The sequence below is a fragment of the Mycetomoellerius zeteki genome, unplaced genomic scaffold (genome assembly GCF_001594055.1).
Source record: "Mycetomoellerius zeteki isolate Tzet28-1 unplaced genomic scaffold, Tzet1.0 scaffold848, whole genome shotgun sequence".
In the NCBI taxonomy this organism is placed as follows: Eukaryota; Metazoa; Arthropoda; class Insecta; order Hymenoptera; family Formicidae; genus Mycetomoellerius; species Mycetomoellerius zeteki.
The window spans coordinates 94,938-118,371 of record NW_017257882.1 but is presented as its reverse complement, the minus strand read 5'-3'; the positions used below and the strand labels follow the sequence as shown (position 1 = coordinate 118,371).

At 34.9% G+C, this 23,434-nt stretch overlaps 1 protein-coding gene across 1 annotated transcript; it reads left to right on the top strand.

Annotated features, from left to right (window-relative positions):
- The first annotated feature begins 6 nt into the window (after positions 1–6).
- LOC108730130 (uncharacterized) lies at positions 7–22,885 on the top strand. Its single transcript, XM_018459626.1, has 7 exons — positions 7–509; positions 17,021–17,695; positions 19,495–19,666; positions 21,728–21,789; positions 22,247–22,379; positions 22,534–22,645; positions 22,775–22,885. The coding sequence occupies exons 1-7, from the start codon at positions 410–412 to the stop codon at positions 22,871–22,873; spliced, it is 1,353 nt and encodes a 450-aa protein (XP_018315128.1). The 5' UTR covers positions 7–409; the 3' UTR covers positions 22,874–22,885.
- The last annotated feature ends 549 nt before the right edge of the window (positions 22,886–23,434 follow it).

Sequence of the window (23,434 nt, the reverse complement as noted above, 5' to 3'; positions counted from 1 at the left end):
AAATAATTCCCAGATATAATGGAGAGACCTGCGTCTACCGTGGACTCGAAGTGATCGGTTGCGAATTTTTCCGTGTGGCGTGTTGTATATCTTTACGGGGAAGATAGAGAAGTGGAGAAGGTGGCGGAACGGAAGAAGGAAGAAGAAGAGGAGGAGGCAGAGCGAGAGAAAGAGAGAGAGAGATAGACAGATTAGGTTAGGTTAGGTTGGGTTGAACTCACGTTCCCCCCTCTCATTCCTCCGCTGCGGCACCACGGCGCTCCATCTCACTTCGATGTGCACGCCCGTTTCCATCTGACTTGTGCACGCCTGAGGGACGAGGACGGCATGGCAGAGAGAGAAGAGAGGTAAAGAGTGCGAGGATAGTGCGCGACTGGTGGATCCGAGGAAAAGCGGTAGAAAAATACAAATGCCGATCGCCGATGGAATTTTGGTCGCTGAATCGACCGCGGCGACCCATCACGAATCCCTCAAAGCTGGCATGTTACGCTTCATCGAGAGACTTTCAGGTTAGCGCGAGATTACACGATTGTTACACACGGCTATCTGGCGTTTCGTCGTGCCCGCGTATCCACTCGTGAATTTAATAGATTGCGAATTCGATCGGAAGTACTCGGTGCGCGTTAAAGCTATTGTACACAAATCAATGTATAAAGACGTGTGCCTAAATCAACCAAGTACGAGAAACGCCAGTTACGATCAAAGTTAGTTGGAGTAATATATCTATATGTACTCTCTAAACTTTTAGAATTAATTGTGTGTGTGTCACTCTGAAGAGTGAAATCTCACTCTTAAAGATTGAAAATTGAGCCACTCTTTTTTCAAGACTGGTTCAATTTTCATTCTTTAAAGTGACACACTCCAAAGAAATTTAAAGATATCGTCAAGCTGGTCTACTTTTACATTAAGTTCATTCTTTTTAGCTGAATTTCTTCCACAGTTCATCTCTTTTCTCTTTTTCTCCAAAGAATTTAGAGAGTATTTAAATAATTTTTATCTTATATATATGATTGCACGCTGATTACTTTCTGTCTTGCAATACAAACTAAAATAATAATATTCATGTGTTTAATATAAATATAGAAAAACGGATTAAACCATGAAATCCTCAATACACTTTATTTGACAAAATATGCAATGGACATCTTACCCTTTAAAACTTTTAGAGTGAATCTTACTCTGAAGAGTGAAATCTTACTCTTAAGGATTGGAAATTGAGCCACTCTTTTTCAAGCTGGCTCAATTTTCACTCTTCAAAGTGAGATTCTATTTCGAAGAAATTTAGAGACTATCGTCAAGATATTCTACTTTTACATTAAGTTCGTTCTTCTTTTTAGCTGAACTTCTTGCACAGTTCTTTTCTCTTTTTCTCTCCAGAGAGAGAAGTTCAGTTGAAAAGAATAGGCCTGTTCTCGAGATTAGATCAGTGTACAACGACTTTAATATGCACTAGTGCACACTAGTGCATGCAACCGAATTCGCTATTACTCGGCACGAAGTGTCGCATAGTATCGTGTCGCGACAGTTTCGCACGAACGTTTCCATTCTCGAGGGCCCCCCCTCAGATCAGACGAAACGGTCTTTCTCTCGACTTCCACCAACACGACGGAGGTGTCGTCTGATCTTACGTGTCTGGAATTTTTGTCCTCGGAATGTTTACAACTTTTTATACGCACCTCTCAAATATGCAGCCCTTTATTGTTACCCATATAACACAGAAGCTTGCAGCAACGTTTTTATAAACGTAGATCATAATCTTTCTCTAATACCTTCATTTCTACCAACGTAGTTTAATTTTAATCTTGGTTCAACTAACTGTTCATCTTTTTCTAGTTCTAAGTATTAGAAAAAGGTAAAGAATAAGTAGAATCGAGATTAAAGTTAATCCACATTGGTGGAAACGGAATAAAAAGAACAGGTCTATTGCTAGAATGTTGTAATATTTCTACAATATTGTTGGAACGTTGCAAATGTTGCTGTAATATTGCTGGAATGTGTGCAATTTGTGTTGTATGAATAAGATGTCTGACTCTTCCCACATTAACTCGAATATATGCTTTAAAAAAATCAAGTATAATCAAGTACAATCACCAGGGAACGCATAGTAATATTATGTCGTAGAAGTAGAAAAAGCGTCTCAAGATCGCTCATATATCTTTATCGTTTTTAAAAAAACGCATTTTTAGCTGTCGTCAACGATAGCTCGAAGATTGTCCAGAGGTACGTTATTATAAATGCCACGTCCAGAAATACGTTATTATAATCTCTCAATGAAATTTACAAGTATCGGTACGCAAGAAGTACAATCTACCGCGCGGTGTTAAATGTAAATGTATGTAGCCAGCGGAGTAGACAGAATAAAAAAGACAAGACGGTAGACGACGACGCTGTAGAGACTTGTGCGAAACGGTGTATTCCCATACGTCTAACGATCATTTCTTTTTCTTCGACCTTCCTTACTCCTTGGATATTCGCGATATAACGCGTCATCGTCGCGTTTTACCGAGTTTCACTAAACTGTCCTGACATTCTTTAAAAGTGACCATAAAATAATAATTGCATGAGATTGTGTTTGTTCATCGCGATGGCATGACTTATCGTGCTTATCAGAATCCGTATTTTTTTATACATTATCGTTCAGTATGAGTCATACCTATAGGTATAAATTTATAAGAGTTAATTATTTTTATATTTTTGCTCTTTTTACTTATATTACTTAAGTAATATTTTTGTGTCAGTATGTATATAGTATGTAAAAAAATATCAATAATTTAAGAGAATATACGTATAACATACCTGGCATAAAAAGTCTAAAGTGAATTTTTTAATTTTCTCGAGATTACTTATCAATGTGAATCTTGATGAAGCGATATATGCAGTTTGTTTGTACACTTCATCGGTTTATTCATCTATTCTGTGCATTAATGATTTTTAAAAATAAAATTAACTTTCAGTTAAAAAAAATGATATATATTTAACTCAAGAACTAAAAATTAGATGGAAAAATGTGTAAAAAGAAATATTCAGATCAGTATAAATCGGTGAATGCAAATGTTTGTAGCAATAAAGTATTCACGATGTCTATTTTTTTGTATATGTGGGAAAAAATTGGAATCTTAAATGTGATATTCACATCACTTAACGTAATACGAGTTTTAATTCCTGCTTAAGTTAATTTTTTCAGCCAAAAGTAATTCAGTACACGAAATTCCAACAGTTAGTGAATAATATCATTTAGAGAGTATAGTAAATTAAAAATAACGCACATCCCAAAAGATATAAAAAACTATGACATATAAAATTGATATCTGAAAACAATAAAAGACATGTATATATTATTATTTCTTTCTAATAATCCTTTTTAAAATATTCTAACATTACACAAGATTAACTCAGTAGTGAAAATAGAACATAATATTTTACTCTGACATGCGAACAATAATTTGAAATTTTTACAAATATATCTAAAACTATCCCCGATGAATTATTATCATATATGCTCATTGCTGGCTTTAATTTATATTAAAAAATTACGCGAAGTAATTGCATGAAGAGAACCTTGTTAAATTATTTAAATCTGCGCGTTTTAGACTAAAATAGGTAAAACACAAGAGACAATGTGTATTTCTGATTCTAATAAAAAGAAATTAGAGAGACGTGTATTTATATGTCGTATTTATATGCCAACGTAAGATCAAAAAGAATTAAGATATAGAGAGCATTGAAAAAGAGATAATAATTACGATAAGCGATTGTAGAAAGTAAATTGCGAAGTACAGTAAATTAATATTTATTTCGGGGAGGTGTTAGTTTTACTTTTTATCACACAATTGAAATGAAATTGATCATTGCCTTCGAATAATATTTATAATTTTCAAATCTTATTGGTTTAAATTTCACTAAACTTTCGACGAAACTTGCATATCCATGTGTATATCCATAGATAAATATATCACTCTTATGGTGTTACAATGTTTCGTCATTTGATTAGTCTTGTTTGAAAAAATATTTTTGAAAAATTAGAAAAATTAATCACCATGATAGCGTTAATTTGTACATATGGACGATATAACAATTTTCTAATTTAATAATTGTGAACGTTTTCTTTAACATTATACCAAACATTTCTAAAAGTAGGTAATAGAATTTTGAGACAATCAAAAGCAAAATTTGTTTCAAAATTAAAAATTTTTTATTTAAAATTATGTTCGAGGAAATTTGAATTTTAATATGAATTCTTTGAAAATTAAAAAAAGTCAACGTTCTTTAATAGACGGTCTAATTTGCTCAAAAGATAATGTAACAATTTTACAGTATCTATAACATTAATCGGAAATCTACATTCTTATCCGTGCAATATCGCGTAGATATCGCATAGATAAGAATGTAGATTTCTGATTAAATGTTAGATAATAAGATAGTGACGTAAAACTGTTATATATTATATTAACACAATAATAAATATCGTTACCTTTTGAGCAAATTAGAACGTCTACTGAAGAACGTTGACTTTTTTTTAATTTTCAAAGAATACATATAAAAATTCACATTTCTTCAAACGTAATTTTAAATAAAAAATTTTAGATCTTGAAACAAATCGCAAAACTTTTTAATGTTTCAAAATTCTATTATTTTTAGAAATGATCGGTATAATGTTAAAGAAAAACATTCAAAATTATGAGATTGTTATCTATAACGTCTATGTACAGAATACAGAATGAACTGAAATAATAATGCTAAAATATTTCAAGATCTATAAAATGATTTGATATCTCTTAAACCCATCGTTAAAATCTTATTTTTAAAACTTTATTTCTTGTTTTTGCTCTCTTCTCTCTTTTTATATCATTTTTTATATTTGTAAATTTCAATATAAATATACTTATTTTATATATTTTAAATATTATAAATTTTTATGTATTTTTTAAAATATTCTTATTCTCTCTTTGACTTAAACTTGGATAAACTTAGACTTAAACTTAGACTTGCCTAAAATAATATTAAAATATTTAAAATAAGATTGTGATCCAAATTTATAAGCTAATTTATCAACTTAATGAAATATCGTGTAAGTTTTGCTTTTCAATTCTCATGATTATTTTATGCACAGTATAATTAATAATGCTACTAAAAATACATATAATACATCCAAATATATGTACAAATATATCTATGCTAATTTATGAAAATTTGCCGCATATATTTTCACTGTAATGTGATAAAATTGCGTTACGGATTTCATTAAGCTTATTTTTGTATTGATATAACATATAATAGTATTAAAGTTATTAAATTTTAGGGATGTTCAATATTGTGTCAATTACATATTTGAAATATTTATAAATATACGATCAAATGTTCTTCTTTTTCTCAGTTCCGCATCTCCTATAAATGCAATATTCTACCTTATTTCCATTCAGTCACGCAAACAACTTACCAATTTTTACAATTAAATTACTTGCATAAAAAGATAAAATACTGATTAATTTTATATTTTATTTATCTTTTTGTTCAGATAGTTATTACAAAAAATATTGTTGCAATAAAAATGCAGTGTACATATCGCATATGTATCAGTATGAAAACATATCTTCAGGATTTAATCACTGCAGTTACGATAACGTAAAAATCCTTATTGATTTTTAAAACTTGGCAGGTTGCTTCGATAGGTACAGATAAATAAATCGATAAGGATGCACATACACGATATGTTAAATCGATCCTTCCGAAGCATCGCGTGACCGACCTTGATTTCATCAAGTTCTCGTCGTTCAAAGGCTATTCTTTAGAGCTGCACCTACGCATTTATATGCATATCTCTCCCTCCATCACCGCCTTTCCCAATGCAAAAGCTGTAACCTACAAGTAACTGCAGTGTAATTGAAAATCGAGAAATCGTGTTTGATCGGACGTGAGACATATCGTGCTATTTCCGACTGTTGGGAACTATATTGGTATCTATAAAATATCTATAAAAGCGAACGTTGATTTTCTATTTTGAAAAATCGCAGTAAGATTTTCCAATTGTAAAACAAATTCGTATATATTATTTTTATTCTTTAATATTAATATTAGAAATATGTGCATATTTATTTGATACTTTTTTAAAGAATAATACGATATATTCAATCGTGATATACAAAGTGATCACAATCACATGATATACAAAAAATTATTCAATATCGCTATTATTTTACCTTTGTTACACTGAAAAAAATGTATTAAATTTTAATAAATAATTGTTTGAATAGTACTAGTATAACATTTATAAAAGATTAATATTTGTTAAATAAAAAATTTAATAAATAAATCAAATTAATGGTTCTTGTATCAAATAAATATGTTTACATCTAAGTAAATATTCAACTGGCACTATTCAAACAAATATTTATTAAAATTTAGTACATTTTTCTCTCGATGCACACAAACACACTTCCGCCTCTCTTCATATAAAATATTTTTTTTCTATGAAATATTAATTATATTTAAATTCAGCGAGTAGAAAATGTAGATTCAATCCGACTACTTCATTAATCCATCAGCCAATCGGATATAGATATTTGGTTCATAGCGGCATATAACAAGCCGCTTGATGTGCAAAGACGCCAATAAGAAAGGCGGATGGGCACACAGGAGGGTGCCTGTGCAGTTTGGGATAATATGACAAAGATTGGGAGGCACGAGACGATAGAGGGCGAGAGTATGGACAGACATAGAAAAGCCAGGTGTTTCGTGGCATAGGACGAGACCACCCCCTGCCTGCCTCTTTACTCCCTCCTTAAGGGACCAACCGTTCGGCTTGGGACGGCTCGACTCGTGTCTCCTTTTTCTCTGATCCTGGTTTATCCATAAATTCCGCTAAGCGCTTTACAATATTTCATCTTATTGAAATCCTTATTTATTGATACATTTTTATTCGTTACAATAAACACATTATAATAAAAATACATAATGAAAGCTAATTTTCGTAAATGTCAATCAATTAAACAAATTAAAATAGGAGAAAAAAATTGTACCAACAATTTATAACAGTATTTTGTATTATCGTAGAATCTTAAATATCATAGTTTTGCTATAAAGCAAAATTCTTTTTTTCTGCGATAGAAAGTTGTGACTTTACGTTCTTATACCGACAATTGTTGGCTGTGTGACAAATTTGAATGAGTTGTACGTGCCAATGTAAAAATTCTTAAACCTTTCTTTTTCATTCCATTATTATCGAATAAATTCTTCGGCACAGCGGGCTACGGTTCTTCACTCAACTGCTAGAAAATTCCAACATTTTGCAGGCTTCCATATCTGCACGCACCTACCATTTCGATTTTATTGAGAATCGATATTCGGCGTAAACCCTGGTATAATAAACGGCTGAAGTTTTCATATTTTATCTCTGGAAATACACCCAGTTTAATAAAATCTGATGACAATTTTAAATCGTTATATTATTCTTGGAAGTTTTTCCTTATTTAAACATTTATATTTTGCAATTTAACAGACAGATTTGTATTTTTATTTCATAATTATTTTGTACGACGAAAAAATTTGTCGAAAGATATATATGTTTTACCAGAGTTACTGAGTAAAGTTACAAACGAGATTTATTTAATACATGACACTTTTGTGCTCGAAAGTTTGAAAAGAAAATACGTGATCGAAACCAAAGGTTCTATTCTTTCTAGAATACAAAAATTTTTCTATACAAATATTTATTGATTGGTCATCATGGTGTTATTTTAGGAGAGCTTTATCTTGTGAGAAATCCAGAAAATCACCGACTACAGTGAAAAGAATTATAAGAATATCAAAGTACTCATGATCTCTAAAAAAAATATTTACTTATTTATAAAATAATACTATTTGTTATATATTACATATCAAAATGTTTTATACATTACATTTATATATAGTATTATAGTTATAGATTTGTATTTGTAATTAAAAAATCTTTCATACTATAATATTATATTCACTTTTTATTATGTGAATGCTTTGCATTGTACAGGGTGATCGTTATTTTTATATAATGAAACGATTGTAAAGAAATATGCAGTACTATTAACGCATTGAAATTATTGTAAATAAGCATTATGTGTTGAATAATGTTAAATATTTTAGAACACGAAGTGTCTAATATTATAACATTTAGACTCAAAGAAAAGGAATATGATATAAAGAACATAAAGCAAATGTGAATCTGAATAATCATTAAATCGCAAGCTAATTAGATTATTAATTTTTTATTATAAAATACTGAATTGAATATTTTTTTTTACTTAAAATTTGATGTGGAAAAATTGCAGAACTTTTGGAAAGATAAAACACTTAACATTCTCGCTTGGTCCATAGAGAATCAAGAGAATCCTTGGGAAGTTCTCTCTTTAATCTTCCTACCGTCCAATTATTTCAGGTTGATTGTACTGCAATAATGTCTACTAGCAAATATGCGCTCAACCGATCAAACCTTTCAAGCTTTTTGTCTTCTTTCTCGTTTAACTATAAATCATATTCATTTATCATCGATTTACCGGTGAACAACTCTTGTTTTTTGCTTTTTTAAGTTTATTTTATAAATTAATTTTTTTAATTATTAAGTAATTTTTAGCAATTTTATCATATTGGATGTATTTTAATCGTTAATTTATAACATATTTGTATAAACGCAGATTTCTCGGATTGATTTATTTATTTATTTGCGTTAGTAATGAATTTTGTACTGATGAAGACTCGAACCGAGAATCGAAACGTTTACCTATTGTTTAATAAATTTTGATTTAATTTACATTCGAACATCCTGTGTTGGCTCTTATTGGCATTATATACATTATTTGATTTAATCATTTGTCTATAGTTAATTGTTCAAAATGAATTTATTTATAATCGAATCGTTTAAAAGTTTACGGTCTTTTAAACAGTTTACTAAAGATGAAGCTTCAACAACTTTTAAGATACCGAAAATTCATTTGCATCAAAGAGTACGTCGAGATTGAAACCAAAGTTCTATTCTTTCTAAAATACAAAAATTTACCGATTGGTTATCGTGTTATTTTAAGAGAACTCTGTCTTGTGAGAATTACAATGGTATATTATTTTGATTCAAATATATCCAATAAAATTGTTTTACTTTAAAATCAGGCATAATTATTTCTTGAAATTATTTTTTATGAAAAATAGAAACAACATTATTGTTACTACAAACGAATTATTAACATTATTTTCGTTAAAACTTCGCTTTTAAAAGCAGATAAGTTCACAAAGGTAAATCTGATGACGAATGACGAGAAATGGACATTCCTAAAAGCACAGGAATTCCGGAAAACACCTCTAACAACGAAATTGGAAATTTGATTGCTTTATGAGACTGCGATCTGTCATCATTTGCATCATTTGTATTGTGGAAAATAGCTGAAATGGAAAGCATGGACAAGTTACCTACATCGCGCCGGAATATCTTACTTTCGCCCATAGCACAGCTGGCTATCGTTATTGTAGCAGATCAACTGAAGTCCCATTGAATGCTCCCATTTATCAGTTTTAGATGTCGTGGTTCGAGTCATGGTTCTTTTCTTTCGACCGAAACAATTACCCTTCGCTTTGTGATTATTATTGAAATACCTAGAAAAGAATGCTGTTTTTGCCAATCGTATTATTATTATTAGCGTCACTTTGAAGTCACCGATGGTTCAATCAGTCGTATTTTAATGATTAACTATAAGACACGTTAAAATACGTGGGAGAGATTTTATCATTAAAGGTATATATATTATTATTAATGATTAAAATAATATGGTGTCATAATTTACGTATTATTAAAAATAAAAACGATAGTATAACATTAATAAAAAGAAAACTTGAAGTAGAGGTGAGTCCATGTTAAGTCTTGATTGATTATTTTCTTGAAATAACGCGATATTGATAGTAGATAAAGTTACGATGACAAATAATGAATCGCGATGCAGCAAGTGGCGCGAATGGGGCCGCGTTACATCTTGTATCGCGTAAATAACAGGACGTCGCATACGTGAACATTTTAGGTAAATCGATCAATTTTGTGATGAAAAAATGATCGAAAAGTACACGTGTTTTACCGCCTGTACGGGCGCGGCATGCACGACAAAAAAAACCATAATCGCGCACAGGAGGAACCATCTGCGGCTTCGAAAAGCATGATGCGGACCATGTGCCGGCTGCCAACGATACTCAGCTTGCGTAGCTCACCGCGTTAAGTCGACTGCTCCAAATCCGCCTTCTATATTATATGTTACATTGACGAAAAATCCAAAAAAAGAAAACGAAGAAATGTTATAACAAACGCGGTAATATTCAAAAATAATTCGCTCGCACATCCATTGACATTAAAAATAACAGAAACTGACGTGAAAAATCGATTCTGCTATTCAGGACATGTATTACGAAACTATTCGGAATGGGTTCCGATAGGAATTATTCCGTTCTTCTCAGAAAACTCAATAGTAACCTAGGGAATAATCGAGCAATTCCAATCGGACTCTATTCTGGGTAATTCCACATATACGTATTCAATTTTATTCTCTGCCAGTTTATGTTGATAAATTGATAACTTATCAAATTAAAATTTTGCACTATCAACAAGCAAGATAAAGTTGTTTAATGATCTAATTCCAGTGATTTTGTGTTATGTTCAATAATTAATAATATAATATGTTAATGCACAGGCATACTTCACCTGAAATTGACTAAAAAATATTTTTCGTCAGCTTTTTCATATTTCTTGAAATTTAATTTCATATTTCGAAATTTAATTTGAAATCAAATTCGCCTTTTTCAATCGCTTGTAATCCATAGAATTGTTGATACTGCGAGACATTTTCGATTTTTTTTTTAATTGATCAAAGAATCTGTCATCTGATAATTTTGAGAGATTTCCTTGTTCTCTCTCTCTCTCTCTCTCTTTTTCTGCACTTAGGATGAAAAGGAGGAGGAAGGTGGGCGCATGTACAACAAGATTTGAAATCTCATTGAGGTCTACTTTCGCGAAAAACTGTTCGATTTAATGAATGGCATGTTTTCAGCTTTCAGATTTAGTACCGTATGCGGCAGGCAGAAACATTTGCGTGAGAATATAGTGAAATCCGGAAGTAATTACCGCGCAGTAACCGGCTTTGACGCAATCGCGCGAATGTGAGTGACGTATCGCTTATATTATACATTTTCAGCGATTCATCAATCTTGCTCATTTTTTCGTCGCTTTGTATTATTTGACTGCGGTAAACATGAAAAATAATAAATCACTACGTGTATTTAAAAAATTAAAGCTAAAAAAAATTTTGTCGTTATATATCTCTTCTGTTGTCAGTTAAGCCACATAATTTTCGCTCCCGAATATTCATTATTCTGAGCATTTAATGATATTTTCCAAATGCGAAATTCTATTGGGAAGGGGGAAGGAGGGGAACAATTTTCTCAATCATCAGCAATCACGTTTTCATACACAGACTGCACGTATGCTCGTGAAGGAAATTGTGCGTTTCACTCCACCGTTCTACATCACAGTCGTTTTCAACACAATTTCGATCGAAAATCTCAGAACGATATCGCGGAGATCTAATTTGATTTAATTTGATTATGTGACACATTGTAAAGCGATATTATCAATAATATACGTAAGAAGGGTGGTAGAAGTGGGCGCGTGCCAGGGTCGATCGGGACATAATCGCTCCGCGATGCGAGCGTTGCGAAAAGCAGGTAATGGCGTTGAAGTGCATTCGGCAGCTGCTCGCCATGAATACCGACATGAATACCCGAGGTGGACGAGGTGGACATGTGCGATCCCGTCTTCTTTAGACACATGGCCCCGCCTATGAGTGCCCCCGAGCTCTATCGAGTGGAAAAGATACGTCCTGTTCTAGTCCAGCGTTATATTATCGAGAGCGCGTTGCTTTTTTATCTATATCATCGATCGGCACGACCCTTCCTCTCTATTCCTCTCGATACGCGTCTCGATTACTATCCCTCTTTAAGCAAGAAGAAAAGAGAGAGGAAGAGTTGAAAAAACTTCGAGAGCAAAAAATTATATTTCGTATCTTGGGGGGAATCCTTTTCCCCTCTTTAGGGAGGGAGGAAAGGGGGGGAAGAACTTCGCTACGCAAACATACATTTGTCAAAATCACGCAGAAATCAGTGAGACATCATCAACGAATGATCGTTTTCTTCCGGCTCGCACGGAAGATGATCGATCGAGATACGGATTAACGTAGCGTGAAAAACGATTATAACCGAATAGCAATTACGGATCACTTCCGATCCGACGATTTCTGTTGATGATATCGTTAGACGTAGATCCGTCAGCCACCTGGCAGAAATTGGCTGCGCGCGTTTTCAACCTTGTACTTTGAAAACTGCGATACACTTCGCCATTGCGCGCAAATTTTATCATGAGACTCGTGTTTCGAGTATTTTGTTCAGAATAAGGTTCGGTTCCATCAATGCGATGTAACAATAACTTACTACTCTTTATCTTTTTGTAATCCTAAGAATTATGTCTGTAAGTTATCTTTAATCTTGATTTAACTTATTTTTTATCTAGTTCTAAAAGTTAAAAAAGGAAAAAGAGTAAATTAAATCGAAATTAAAGTTAATCTATATTGGTAAATGGACATTAGATAAACAGTAAGTAATCGAGTTAATCTTACAGAGGTGGAACCGGACCTTGGACCTTGATGAGAGTTTACTGGCCCAAGCCCAGTAAACGGGAGAACGTTCTTGTTTCCTCGTCGACATATCTCTCGGAACTTATAAATTTTCGTGTTTGGACGAGTCGCAGCTGGTGCGGACCGGTCTCACTGCTATTCGGGACCCTTCTCTATCCGGAAAATTTCCGCTTCCCCTCTTTCTCTCTCCCAGCTTTCTTCCTTCGTCCATCGGTAGCTGCAGCTTTCAAAAGATACGTGACTCTAGGCACACCCAAGATTTCTCGCATATATGCTGTCTAAGAATCTTGAGACTCGTTATCCGATGATGTAGGATATATAATACAGTGCAACGTCCTATGCTTTTGTAAATAGCCGAACAATTGTGCCACGACTGATCACGACTCTATTAAAAAATCAATCAACATTTAATGTCAAATTGAAAATAATATAATCGATGAGTGAGAGAGAGAGAGAGAGAGAGAGAGAGAGAGAGAGAGAGAGAGAGAATTGAAGATGACAATAATATTAACTTTGTTGACGTCATTCCCTTTTTTGCTTTGTAAGCTGACGTAAATAAATTATTCTATTCTATTAACTTTATCAATCTGAGATATCATTTAAAACATTATACAACTTTTTAAATCAAACGTAAAATATAATAATATTACAATGTAATTAAGTAAAATAAAAGACGTAGTTTGAGATAGCTCAAAAAGAAGAAAGAGAACAAAAAAAAACAGGGATATTAAGAGACAGATAATAAAAAGTTTTGATAGTTAACGTTGATCCTCGTTTGCTTTCGTTAAAACTAATAATTTCGAGCCCTTTTGTCGACTGATATTGCCAGAATCAATATAATTTGACAGGATTTTCAATACTTTTAAAAGAGTCTGGTTGCATTAATTGGAATTCTGATTGTAAGTGGAGAAATTTTCTGATTAAACTTATTATAATTGTAGTTGAGATAACCAGAATTCTGATTGATATGATCAAAATTTTCTAGTTCGTTTATTTTTAATCAGAAAATTGTTCTCGGTGTAATTGACCCTTTATTCGCGTTGTTAAACTTTGTCATTAAATTTTGTTTTTTAAATTCTAAATTGAGATGAATTTTTCTGAGATAAAAATACGCAGAAATAAAAATGACACGTTATTTGTTAAAATAATTGTTCGCTGTGCTCGAGGCTGGAGCGCACGCGAGTCTGCAAGCGTAAGCGGACGTTGCGCTGAAAAGCATGCAATTAGAAAATAACCTAAATTCAAGGCGATTCGCGATTCGCGTTAAGAATTATTTCACCAGTCGGTCGAAACGAGGAGAAACTTGAGCTCGGAAGGCGACACGACCAGCAGGGAAATGGCCAATTATTAGAAGGAATTGTGTGGGTCGCACTTAAAGTCACTACTGGTTAGGACAATACGCTTTATGTCTTTCCCTCTTTATCGTCATCATCTATTTCGTCTGAATTAGCACAAGAAAAACGTAACGTTACGTATAAACGCGTCGTTTTCACTCGTTTATTCGACGTGAGAAATTGCCTCGCATCGCGAAGCAAGGACTCGAGATAACGGAGATATTGCGGTATAAATGGTGTATTTGCAATCACATACCGGATATCTATCGTGCATTTATTTATTTATAATGTACCTGATGCCAGGACGTCTCTCTCAATCGCTTTCGATCTGATACCGGACCTTGAAAGGAACGTGAAAAGTATCGACACAGTGACTAGTCGCGATTGAATATTTGAACGGCGATTGACGTCAGACTTGACGTAGGATTTCGCACTCGTATTATGAATAACGCGTCGCGTGTGTAACACCTAGAAAATCATTTCAATAGTCTTCTCCTAATGACAAAGGTAAAACAGTACATCTATTATTTACACAGTCCGTATCGCCATCCGTCGTAAATTAAAATCCGGATGAATCACGATAGAAACACGTGCGTGCGATAAGATTCCTCGAGAAAAGGTGCGTCGCCGATGGTGCTTAGATCCGATTGCTCCGACTTTCTACTTAATTCTAATTTTCGGATAATACGTTAATAGAATATACATATGCTTAGTACAACTTTTTTTTTACACATAAAACAAGCAAATTAGATCGATTTCTTTACTATATTTACGGCAGTTATTACATATAAAAGAATAAGATTGTTATACATATATCATGTATTAACTACACGTATAATTGTTAATTAGATGTTAATTTTTATTTATATCTTTATATTTATTCTTTTTTATCTTTATTGTTACATCTCTATATTTACATCTTTACATACAGAAACGACATGCGTATTTTAGCAGATTTTATTTAATTGCCGATATATATATTTTTTTTTTTAGCAAAACCGTTCTTTCTGTGTATTGTAATGATAATTCTACTAAATTTATATGTGCTCTATACATGTAGTCTATACATATATTTTACTACGTATAGACCTAAAAGCTTCGTTATAGAACGTTTAAACTGGTTAGAATGTTAAAACTTTTTGCAGTATTGACATTAACGTTTAAGCGTTCTACATAATTATTTTTATGATCCAACAAAATTATTTTTAAATCTATATCTAGCTTTTTAGATGCAAAACTGCTCTTTCTTTTTTATATATGTTAAAACATCGACAATATTTATTCTGTTGTCATTCAATAGTCAACATTTGTGCATTGATTATTAAGAATGAGAGTCGAAATTAGTGAATCCTATTTATCATAAATATAAATATTACTTTATATTATTAAGTTATTGCACATTTCATGTGAAATTTTTTAATGAAACTTTTAGAACGAATTGCAGTAATCTTGTTTAACATAAATTTTATTTAATTAAAATTAGCAAATACAACATGCTTTTCTCAATATGTTACGCAAACGCGTTTATATTCTCACTATAAAATCTGAATTTCTGGAAAAGAGCGATGAATTCCTAGAAGACACTTTCGACTAAAATGGTAGAGTTTCATATTACAACTAGTTCAATATTATGACAGTTGTTGCGACGTGGCGACGGTGACGTGTGATCGTGTATCGTCATGAAGCAACATAACGCCACGTATATATTTATATATATTTGTATATGTATTTACTGATGCTAGTCGTCTTATTTATTTCACCCTACTTGAGGAAAAATTGAGGAATAACCACCAACGTAGACCACCAACAGTTATTCCAATCTTTTTTAGGTGAAAAGTTCGCTTTGGTATGCTCTTTGTTAGCAAGCCATTGAGCGGATCGGCAATTGTCGTAGAACCCATTTTTCGTCACACATTACACACACAATCTCGTGTAAAAAAAAAGAATCCCTTTTATCTTGTACAAAAAGTCGAGAAGAGAATTGTAAACTTCCAATCGACATGCTATATTTTTTTAGTTTATGGGACCCATTTGTCTAACTTTTCCATTTTCTCAATGACTCGCACGTGACGAGAAACAATTGAATAATGCACACTTAGACTCGTATTCATAGTCAGACCTTACATTTAAGGCTTTCTTAAATTTATCTTCAGATCTTCTACGAATTATTTCATTGGCTACTGAGCATCTAAAGATAAATTTAAGGAAGTCTTAAGTACAAGGTCTGACTATGAATATGGGCATTAGTTTTTCTGCGATATCTCATACAGTTTGACGTGTATCGGCTATTTCGCTGAAGTCTACGACTCATCGCTGTCAGTGACTTCTTGAGATTGATTCGTTTTCAAGGCTTATCTTTCGATCGAAATTTTTCAAACCAACACATGCATTACTCGTTCGTTAACTGTGTCTTTTGCGAACCGCATTGATGTCGCATATTCGGTACGATGGAATTAGATAAGTGTTATGTATGATATGACAGTAGGACCAATAAAAAAAAATCGTCTCTAAATGCACGATCAATAAAAAATCGAGGACAAAAGGTCCTAAATGCAAGCGTCATTACTTTGCACATCTTCGGGAATACAACGCCTTGTCTATTTCTATCATAATATTCGATTATATCGTATTCAAGTTGAACCTAACTGGGAAAAATTACATTTTTTTATTGATGTATTTCTCTGCCTGTTTCCCCTCCTCCTCCTCCTCCTCTCTCTCTCTCTCTCTCTCTCTCTCACTTTCTTTCTAAAAAAAGAACCCATGCAAAACTATTGTAATACTATTATAATACGATGATAAAGCGACAGCAAGCGATCGAATCGAAAAGAGCGCACTTTACGTTGAAAAGCGAATCCAACCACGGCCCAACAGCCGTCCCATCCTGCCTGTCATCAGGCCTGGTGGGCCCGGTGGGGCCTGGTGGGGTTCGTTAGATCCCGAAGTCTTCACCCGAGATAAAACACATTATAAACGGCCGCCCGGACGGGTATCTGGTTTCAGGGAAGCGGCGGCACGTGCGCCGGAGTTCGGGCCCAGGTGGTGTCGCCCGTGTTGCCGAGGAAACGCAAGAAGGAGAGGTCAACGATAGGGGATGCCGCGAGGCGAGCGAGATATCAGTCGAGGAGATTAGCTCGACGGTAGCGAGGAGCAAAGTTCCCTGCGACGACAGCGGGGTCGCCGGTCGCCACTATCATTCGCCGCCTTACCTCTGTCACCGTCATTATCGTAGTCATCGTCATTCATCGTCGCGTCAACGATACCACCATCGAAGGGACATCGATGACGTGGGCAGCGACGGCGATTGCAACGATAGCGGCGACGACGATAGTGGCGATGACGACAGGAACGAGGCCATCGAGAACGATGAGAATGACGACGATGACGATGACGATAACGGCGAAGAGGAGGAGGACGATAAGATGTGCCTCGACCGTCTCCATCCTCGTCTTCATCGATTCTATGATCGGCGATCTCGCGGAAGCGGCGACGTTGACGCCGAAGTCGGGGTCCATCGAACCGAGACGACTATCGTCCATCCTCTCGCACGAACCTCGCCTATCGCGACCACCGCCGTCGCTAACCCCTCTGTCGTCACTGCCATGGCGAGAGGATGCAAAATTCCGCCTTACCTCACGACTATACTACTTCTTTCCTACACTCTCTTCGGTATAGCAGGTTGGTATCAGCACCCATTGTACTCGACTCTGTACTGTATCGTTTAGCAGCTTAAAGGAACAAATTATAAATTTTACAGAGTATCCTTAAATTGTGTTTATACTCCTTATTTGCATTTATAAGCCACGTTACAATTTGGCGGTCGCTATATTATTGGGAACAACGAACAAGAGAAGAAAGAGAGAAACGCCCATGGAAATAGCGTGTACTTAAGGAGGATAAATTATCGTTTCGTATTACACGGTGAATCAGTCGCCCGTGTTGCGTTCTTCGCCACTTGTTACGCTCGTTGCGCCACAATCTTACAATCTGTCTTTTTGTCTCTCTCTCTCTCTTTCTCTCCTTTTTTTCTTTTTTTTCGTTATTTGCGGACAAGGCAGACAAAAGTACTGCCGTACAGAATATTTCCGTGCCGAACGGAGCCTTCGCCCTCGCGCGACAAAGCGCTCATTTTATGCGCGACTTATGCCAGACGATACGAGCAAATGTGTGTAATGTAATAGTACTCGCGCGTCACGTTGCACCTGGTCCCGACGTAAAACCGTCGAGATAATCGACGTGGAGTATCGTTATCCGTTTCCCTGTTCCTCACGCCTCGCTCGCGTCACGCTGCAATTACAAAGGCCAACTTTTGGCGTATGCCTGTCAAACACGCTTATCTGCCCCGCTCACATCTGCATTCAGTCTCTATCTCTTATGCCCAATTTCTTCATTTTCAGATAAGTTGCGGATAACTTTATCCAGGAGGTATCTCCATTGTAATCTGAGAGATATCTCCTGGATAAAGTTACTTAGAGGTGAAGAAATTGGGCGTTGCCGCAAAGATGAAGCGACTGTGACAAATTTGAATAACAACGAGATGTAATGAGATATTTCAATCGTAAACTCAAAGATTACTTTTAGCTGTGAAATCTTAACTACGAGTAAAGTTGAAATGATAAGAACGGTAGAAAGAGAGACAGAGACCGCCCGCGAGTTTCTCGTAAGGGAAAGATAAAACGCCGCGCCTGCTCGATAAACTGGAGCGTACGGAGCGTGAAGCGTTGTTGGGGTATGGAAACGGCAGATTGTAAAATTACAACAGGTGACGGACAGCAGCCACGCGCGGGACAGATGCAACCATCGCCGCCTTAGCTGTACTTTGCAGCTTTGTGTACAGTCTCGCGCCTGCGAGATGCACGCGCTCTCATCCCCCTCCGCCCCCTCCTGCCTCGCTTCACCTCACTTCATCTCACTTCATCTCACCTCGTCTCACCTCACCTCTCTCCTCTCCTCTCCTCTCCTCTCCTCTCCTCTCTCACTTCTCCTCTCCTCGCCTTTTCGCTAGGGTGGCCACCGCTGCCGGTGCCGCTGCCGCGTGCGTAGATGTTTGGAAAAAAGCGAGGGTGTGAGTAGAAGAGCGAGGAAGAAGCACGACCCCATCCATTGTGTTCAACGAACCTGGAAAAACCGACAAAATTCCTGAAGCGCCTTAGTAGCTTATTCGGTTATTCACTCGCGCTCTCTCTCATCTCGATAATGGGACCAAATGCTTCTATAGGATCACCAGTCGTTAAAATTATCTCCGATATAACTGATTATCTACCACGGGGTGCGAAATTTGTCTATACTAATAATAATAGTAATGGAAAAAATAAGAACTGTAATATAATTACTTTTGTAATGGGCAAATCTAAAATTGTTAAACTTGAAATCTTCTCTGGTGAAACTAATTTATTGGCATGCGCGAAAAAATAAAAGCGATACCCATGACGTGTAATGTAAAAGTATCTAATGATTGTTGTATGTTTTATTGACAGACGCTTGCTCGTCACGTTCAACGCCAAAACCGAGGCCGCCGACGCCAACGGATCGGCCGAATATCACATTCCACATGTACACGTGTCCACCGGATTACGCAGAGTGGTATTGTTTGAATGGCGCCACGTGTTTCACCGTAAAAATTGTCGACTCTCTTCTATACAACTGTCTGTAAGTACGAGTCTATCTTTTTTGAAACTAGGTTTCAAAGCCCCAGTACCACTAACCGTCAATTCGGACAATGAACTCGGGCGAAAATTCCATCCGCGGATTTTCTACGAGTTGAAATTTTCGCGGACTATGGCACGACAAACGGAATCCTGGAAAATCTCTCGACATTTATGCGAGAACGCGTACAGGAGTATTGTGACTCCGCTCTCCATCGGGCGCCTTACTGTGCGACGCGGCCACGAACAATCGTGGCGGTTCCGGGCGAAAGAACCACCCAGAGGGAAAGACGGCATCACGGCACCATTCGCGTCGTATACCCGTTAATCTGTGACTACGCGACCTGGGCACGTACGCTGAAATTCCTGTCGATTCGTGTTCGGCTGACATTTTTCCCAAACTACCAGCATTTTTTTTTTACTAGCTCTATCGACGTTTTCTCTTGATGTTTTTTTTCTCTTTTCATGTACGATAATTATCATTTAATAACGATTCGATGCATTTGCGAAATTAATGCTGAAAGCATAAGCGTCGAGCGAAGTTGAATTTAAATATCGCGAGAAGGGAAAAAAAGATCTATCGAATAATTGGATTAACATCGGAATAGCATCGAGGAGTGCAGAGCACATCGTGCTCACTCAACCTTACTATTTCCCACGGTGTTTGCTTTGTCGACCGCGATCTGCCGTTTGAATCGAATCGTTCGTCTCTCATCTCGCGCTTGTCGCGTTCGATTTGAATTAATCTAACAATCACATTTTCTCGAATTTTAAAGTATCGTGTAGCAGATTTTGTCAAAAGCAATCTAATAATAAAAGGAGCTTGTAACCCACGAACGTTGACATCAATGAGGGATTGTGATATAACTCTATAAGTGAATACTCAAGAACTTCTACACTAAATTCTATGCTAAATAATTGCAATTGATTGCTTACAAGTATAAATGAAAATTGAATAAAAGCGAAAAGAAACTTATATTGCGAGAGATATTAGTTGACAAAATCGTGATAAATTGAAAACAAGAATAAGAGAAATAATTGTCAGATTTTATTTCTTTGAAAATTTGGTTGTATTGTATTGTTTTGTGAATACGCTTCGTTTGAACTTTACACAAAGTTAATGTTTCAACATGTTATTTATTGTTAGAAAAAAGTTGTGCAGATTAATTGTGTTTATCGCATTTGACATAAGTTTAACAATGCAACAAAATAAAATGTATTTTCGGCACATTATGTTTTACTGTTACTATAAGGATGATACCGCAAACAAACCAAAAAGAAATGTGCGATGTATAGTTGAGTATAGAGATGCTGTAAACTGGAGCATAAATATTCAGCGTTAATTTTGATTTAAAGTGCATCTTTTCATGTAAAAAATTTCTCTGTCGAAAACGTTCTGGAAAACTAATTAAAATTAATGATTACATCAAGATAGTGATGGAAAATAATGTACATCAAATAATTTGACAATTGAAACTAAATACGTAAAAGGATATATGTTAAATATTACAAAAAATTTGATCGTTAAACGTGGACGGAGAATATTGAAGTTAAGAAGTGATACAGAATTATTAAATTGTTAGAAATTTTTAAATATGTACCATTATTCGGGATATATGGTATCTATATTTATTTATTCAAATCTTAAATATAACACTGATGTAAATATTCACAATTTTCTTTCAATTTTATTCAATTAATTGTACTGTTTGGCGAAGATTAAGTTATGAATACTATTTAGCAAAATTGATTATGGAAATTTGTTTAATTATCACATAATCACACGCTTGGTAAATCATTTCAATTAACGATTCTTTTAACATTTTATAATTAAGTCTAATTTAGGTTTGTAATTAAGTCCAATTAAATTTTCACTAATTGACTTTTCGATATGAATACATTTATCTGATTAATAACGGCAGCAAAAACAATTAGGACTTAAAGAGTATTCTGTGTTACCTTCTTATTATTCAAATTACAAAAGAAAAAAGGCACACGAACCATCCATTCGTGATATTTCGATAACTTTAATTAATATAATTACCTGTAATATTTTGCTTCGCAGATGCGCCAATGGATATATCGGACAAAGATGCGAGTTTAAAGATTTAGATGGTTCCTATTTACGTAAGTAGATTTGCCGTTCTCGAAGGATTTTATTGATAACTTTGGCAACGCGATACTAAAACAGTTTTCGAAAGTACTTTGACAGTGAAATAGAGATCAAATTTTGCTATGAGTTTTTAGTCAAAACTAAAATAATGTGTATAATGCGGTGCATGTAAAAAAGATAAAATAAATTAACTTAATTAATTTATTAAGATTATTAATTCAATTTATTGTACAATATATTACTGACAGACTCAAATTCTAGACAAAAATATCACACTTTTTATCGTATATTTAACAACATTTGTAGTTTGAAAACTAAAATCTAACGCTCTGAACTTTCTTTTTTGTTACCAAAATATAATCAAAGTAAATAAAATTATTAAATCACATCATAGGTATTAGAATATCGTGTTTTATTTCTCTTCCGAATATATTATTTAACAAGGTGGAAATAAAAATGACTTTTTTATAGCTTCACGGCAACGAGTAATGTTGGAGACAGCCAGCATCGCCGGTGGTGCCACAATAGCAGTATTCCTCGTCGTTATCATTTGTATAACGGCTTATATCCATTGTAAGCGAAAACAGAAGGAATTACGGTCGAGGTAATTAATAGTCCATTATTTATTATCGTTATTTTAGTTATAGCAGAACTCGATCACAATTTTGACTTCTCGAAGGAATTCATAACCCTTTATTGTGGTACAGATTCAGACTCATAGTAAATATTACATTCGGCTTTTTTTCTTTTCATTGCAGCAATAACTGCGTCGATACGGTGGATGGTCCTGGCCGAGATCCGGAGCTGAGGCCGTTTAGCAACCGCAGCCGCTCTCTTATGATCTTCATGGCCAAGAATTCTAACAACTCGGTAAGATAAAGCTTGTGTGTGTCACGTGGCTCTATCTAAATATTAATGTCGACTAGATGCGAAATGCAGATTCCGATAATTCGCGACAATCAATAATAATAATATATCATTCGAAATGTTTTTTCTTAGGCGACGATAGAACAAACGAGAATGCCCAACTGGAATTGTCCAGAAACGGAATCGATGAGGATGGCACCCATCAGCGAGAATAAGCCCTCAAGCCAATAGCGAACTACGTGACGCGTCGTCCATATACAACGTTTTGCCGCAAGGATTCGTTATCGACGACACTCGAGACGTACAAAAGATCGTCGAATAAACTACTCGATTAGTTGAAGGTAGTTTTAAATATCTCGAGACAGCAGCGGCCTTTAGTAGCCTTTATTAGCGAACTTGTTGGGAATAATTCCATTATTTGATTCAGCGAGTGATTGACCATCCTAACGCGGTGCTGAATAAACGAACACAAATCAAGTACGATTTCTAAGCTGATGACACGTACCGGCACGACGATATCGGCTCTTTTTCGATTATTATATCGTAATATCAAGACATTCCCGTATTGTCGTATACATGTCCTCCGTTTGATCGAAGGGACGTTTAATGCTCGTCGATTATCGTGTATTCCTTCTAACGAACATCTCGATGGACGATTCACGAAGAATCTTACGTCCAAAAGTTTAAAAATGGAACAGGACTTCGCATGAATAACGTGACGTTCGAGGACGAAACATTTCCGTAGATTCTTCTGTGAAAGTGACAGATTCGCGACCATTGAATGTTGGTTTT